We start from the raw sequence: 4,460 nt of genomic DNA on the forward strand, positions 1-4,460 counted from the left end.
TGCTTAGCCGGTAGCCTTGAACAGCTTTGGGAAAAGGTATACACTGGTCAGCTCCCCTGCTGCTTAGAGGCTTTCTCATGGGAAAGGGACTTTGAAAAAGTATAACTTGGTGTAAGTGAACAATAAAAGGGGAGCACGATGTTCAGATCGTATCGGTGTTCGTGTCGTGACTCTGGCTGGGTTCCCCTGCGCCTGGGACCCCCTCCCTGCAATAGGCTTGTATGAGGAATAGTGTGGCCAGCAGGACCAGGGCAGTGATCATTCCCCTGTACTTGGCACTGGTGAGGCCATACCTCAAATCCTGTGTTCAGTTTTGGGCCCCTCACTACAAGAAAGACATTGAGGTGTTGGAGTGTGTCCAGAGAATGGTAATGTAGCTGGCGAAGGGGCTGGAGCACAAGTTTTATGAGGGAGCGGCTGAAGGAGCTGGGAGTGTTTGGCCTGGAGAAAAGGAAGCTCAAGGGGGCTGTCTCCACAACTACCTGAAAGGAGGCTGTAGTGAGGTGGGTGTTGGTCTCTTCTCCCAGGTAAGAAGTGACAGGATGAGAGGAAATGGCCTCAAGTTGTGCCTGGAGAGGTTTAGATGAGATATTAGGAAAAATTTATTCATGGAAAGGGTCGTAAAGCATTGGAACAGGCTGCCCAGGCAACTGGTAGAGTCATTGTCCCTGAAAGTGTTCAAAAAACATGTGGATACTTGAGGACATGGTTTAGTGGTGAACATGGTGATACTGGGTTGATGGTTGGACTTGATGATCTCAGAGGTATTTTCCAACTTTAATGATTCTATGATTCTATAAGTGTAGCAAGAAAATTCATGTGACTTTTTTTTTGTTATAAATGTCACCAGATCATATCTGAGTATACATGTTTTTTGAAAAGAATCCAGATTTATGTGGTAGAAAGAATGCAAAAAAAAAATGCTCACCATACATATTTCTCATTTGTTTTTCTCCTATACCTGAGTATTTATGCAAAAAACAAATAAGGAAAAAGGAAGTTTCTACCTTACTGTAAATAGGCCAGTAGAGTTTGGGTACATGAAGACCTTTAAGTGGAACTGTAACTGCAGTTGAATTATTAGAATTACCAGCACATCAGCAGCAGAATTATCAGTTACATTTAATTGAAACAACATAAAACACTTACTAGCACATTATTATCTAAATTTAGGCCTTCTGGATGGAAATTCACAAAAAGGAACCAAGGGAGAAAAGCATCTTTGAGTTTTTATGCTATGCAATCATTAATTGATAGCAAAATGTTAAAATAATCCAAGCAGAGAAATAAAAATCCTCTTTCAAGGTGCTAGGCATCTCACTCTTCTATTGATTTTAATGGGAATTATTTTTATAAGAGCTGAAACTTAGCAATCATTTGAATCATGCTTCACTCAGCCTGATGAATCACCACAGATTTGAAAATTGCAACCTTGCATCTACAAGTCCTACCTTAGTGTCCAGTGCATTCACCTACCCTTTCATTGTGGGCTCACCTCCCAACTTCTCTTATTCAAAGCTACCCTTCCCCATTTTAGTTTGCAGAAACAAGTGCACTGTAAAAACAGCATTTCATAACTCCATGACAGTATGAGCAAAAAAGTACTACTGAAGCACAGTTATTAAAAGGTAAGGCACAGGCACATGCCCAAGAATATAATTTAATCCCCATTACTTTGTGAGAGAGTACCTCTCAAGCAGGAAAGCAAATTCCAGAACATAGAAAACAGAAGAGGGGAATAATAAGTAACTTACCTTTTTAAACATAACTAATGAAATAACAGCAGATGCTGTGAAAAGTGCAGCTATGATTGTCATCATAATGCCAACAGGGATACTCTTATTAAGACTAGTAAGAGATGAAATCCATCCACTGAAGGAAAAAGAAAAGAAACTTGACTAGCACAGCACATGAACCATTCAACCACAGGTATCCACATCAAGGGAAGCTTTATAACATCCTGGTTCTGATCAACTGAATATTTTTGAAGAAAAACCCATGAAAATTATATATGAGCATATTTCTGTTCTATAAGATTTTACAGCTTAGTTGCCATTTTTCCCAATGCATGCAGTGAAACTATAAGGAAAATTTTAGCAAAGATGATTATCCTTCAGGAGAGCTGTGAAGAAATTAAGAGAGACATTAGAGTTGCTCATCAACTTTTTGGGGGTGTTTTTGGTTATACTGTCATTTCAGAATAATTTAAGACTACATGACTTTGTGGAAGACAAAACATCCCTAAAAAGATAGCTTCTAACTTCTTAAAAAAGAAAACAAAAAATATGGCACACACAGAGCTTTTATGGGGGAAAATTAATTTCGCTGTAACCACACAGTGATGCTTTCTCAACTGTGGTTAATATAATTTTTTTAAGTAGATAGTATCAGATTAATTAAGAGAACAGATTGCTATATCAGTATTACTTCAAATATTTCCCCTTTCTTCAAATTTGAAACATCAACATAAACTTGAAGTCACAAAGAGCAGGTTGCCTTAATAAAAACAACACATTAAGACAGAAAAGATTCTTTCACCAAAAAGAGCAAAAAATTTCTGTAAACCCAAACAACCTTAAAACTTTCTTCTACTTGTTTCAAATTGCTTTGATACCCCCTATGTTCAATTGGACTCTAGCACAGAACTCCAAAATCAAAACTGCAATTAGCATCTGACGATGATCTGGCTATTTTTCATACCCCTTCCCCAAGTATCCTTAAAAGTACACATGCCATACTTGGAGAGTTGGTTCTCTAAAATCACTTTTTTACTTTGTTCATGTCAATCAAGGTATCTACAAAAAAGCAAAATAGCAGCTTTGAGAGCAAAACTAATTAACCAGGATTTTCCCTTATACTCCAGTTCTAAAGCAATGATGTTTATTTCTGCCTTACGTACATTTGGAGGTTAGCAGAAAACCTCTGATACACAGAAATGTCATTACCCAGGTACATTATTGCCAGTTATCATGCTGTCAGCTGGCTACTACAACCATGCTTTTTGTTAATTCAAATTTGTTCTTTTGGTTTTTTTTCCAAGAAGGGTGAGTGATTCCCAATAGCTTTTCCTTGTAAAATCTTAATATTAGACTTTGAAGCTTCAAATAAAGCTATATCTACATTAAAAAGTTCAAGTAAAAGCTTATATATTTATAAGCATCAAAATGAAAAATCAACTATTACCAAATAAGAAGCTGACTTGGACAAATGAACTTTTTAAATACTATCAAAGATATAGCACTATATTCACCCAAATACATTGTTGATTAATTCTTCAAATTTTAGCAATAAACTTTATTAGTAAGTATATTAATATCATTAGAAATAACAAATGAGAAAAAATAATATTCAAACAGTAAATTATTACAGCCTAAGTTATTCTCATTTTTTCTAAGTTTTGCTTATTTCTTTATCCTAAATATAGAGCAAATAAGTTCTCCACATACCACTAAAAGGGGAGAGGTAATATATAAAAGAGCAGTTCAAAGTGGCTGAGCTGATTTTGGCTGGGGTAGAGTTCATTTTCTTCCCAGTGGCTGGTATGGGACTGTGTTTTGGATTTGTGCTGAACACAGGGTTGGTAATATAGAGATATTTTTGTTATTGCTGAGCAGGGCTTACACAGAGCCAAGGCCTTTCCTGCTTTTCATACTGCCATGCTGGCAAGGAAGTTGGGGGTGCATGGGAGGAGACATGGCTGGGACAGGTGACTCCAACTGACCAAAGGGATATTCTAGACCATGTGATGTCATGCTCAGTATATAAAGTGGGGGAAAGAAGGAGGAAGGGGGGGACGTTTGGAGTGATGGTGTTTCTCTTCCCAAGTAACCATTACGTGTGATGGGGCCCTGCTCTCCTGGAGATGGCTGGACACCTGCCTGCCCATGGGAAGCAGTGCATTAATTCCTTGGTTTTCTTTGCTTGTGTGCGTGGCTTTTGCCTTCCCTGGTAAACTGTCTTTATCTCAATGCACGAGTTTTATAGCTTTTACCCTTCTGATTCTCTCCCTAATCCCACTGGTGGATCAAGCAGCTGTGTGGGCCTTGAGGGCTGGCTGGGGTTAAACCATGGCAATGGTTTACATTGAAAGACAAAATTTTGACCAGTCTAATAACAGAAGTATCTCACACTCTTGGGGATATGTTTCACATAATTTTTCTAGCTAAGAGCACTCCAAAAATGCTTTTTTGAGTGCTAAATGTAAGAATTCCAGTGAACACAAGAATATTTTATCTTTTAAAAACATGAACTGGTTTGCAGTTGCTATATCAAATATGAGTGTTTGTCTTACAGACAGTACAATGCTACAGAAAACAGAATACTCACCAGTTTCCCCATCTTTGGAATCCTGCAGCTTGAAGTACATGTACAGCAAACTGACAGATATATACAAAGAAGAACACAAAGAACCTGAATGAACTGTCACTCCTGAAAGAGGGGGGGGGGGGGGAAAAAAAGCA

At 38.0% G+C, this 4,460-nt stretch overlaps 1 protein-coding gene across 1 annotated transcript in view; it reads right to left on the reverse strand.

The window, feature by feature from the left end:
• Positions 1–4,460, reverse strand: part of LOC103618300 (secretory carrier-associated membrane protein 1) — a 95,567-nt gene that overhangs the window by 21,325 nt on the left and 69,782 nt on the right. Inside the window, exons 6-7 of the mRNA XM_008636686.1 lie at positions 4,327–4,428; positions 1,755–1,872 (exon numbers count right to left, since the gene is read on the reverse strand). Coding sequence (XP_008634908.1) covers positions 1,755–1,872; positions 4,327–4,428 — 220 coding nt within the window. The remainder of the gene's footprint in view (positions 1–1,754; positions 1,873–4,326; positions 4,429–4,460) is intronic.

This window comes from Corvus brachyrhynchos, unplaced genomic scaffold, assembly GCF_000691975.1.
Source record: "Corvus brachyrhynchos isolate BGI_N302 unplaced genomic scaffold, ASM69197v1 scaffold81, whole genome shotgun sequence".
NCBI classification, from domain to species: domain Eukaryota; kingdom Metazoa; phylum Chordata; class Aves; order Passeriformes; family Corvidae; genus Corvus; species Corvus brachyrhynchos.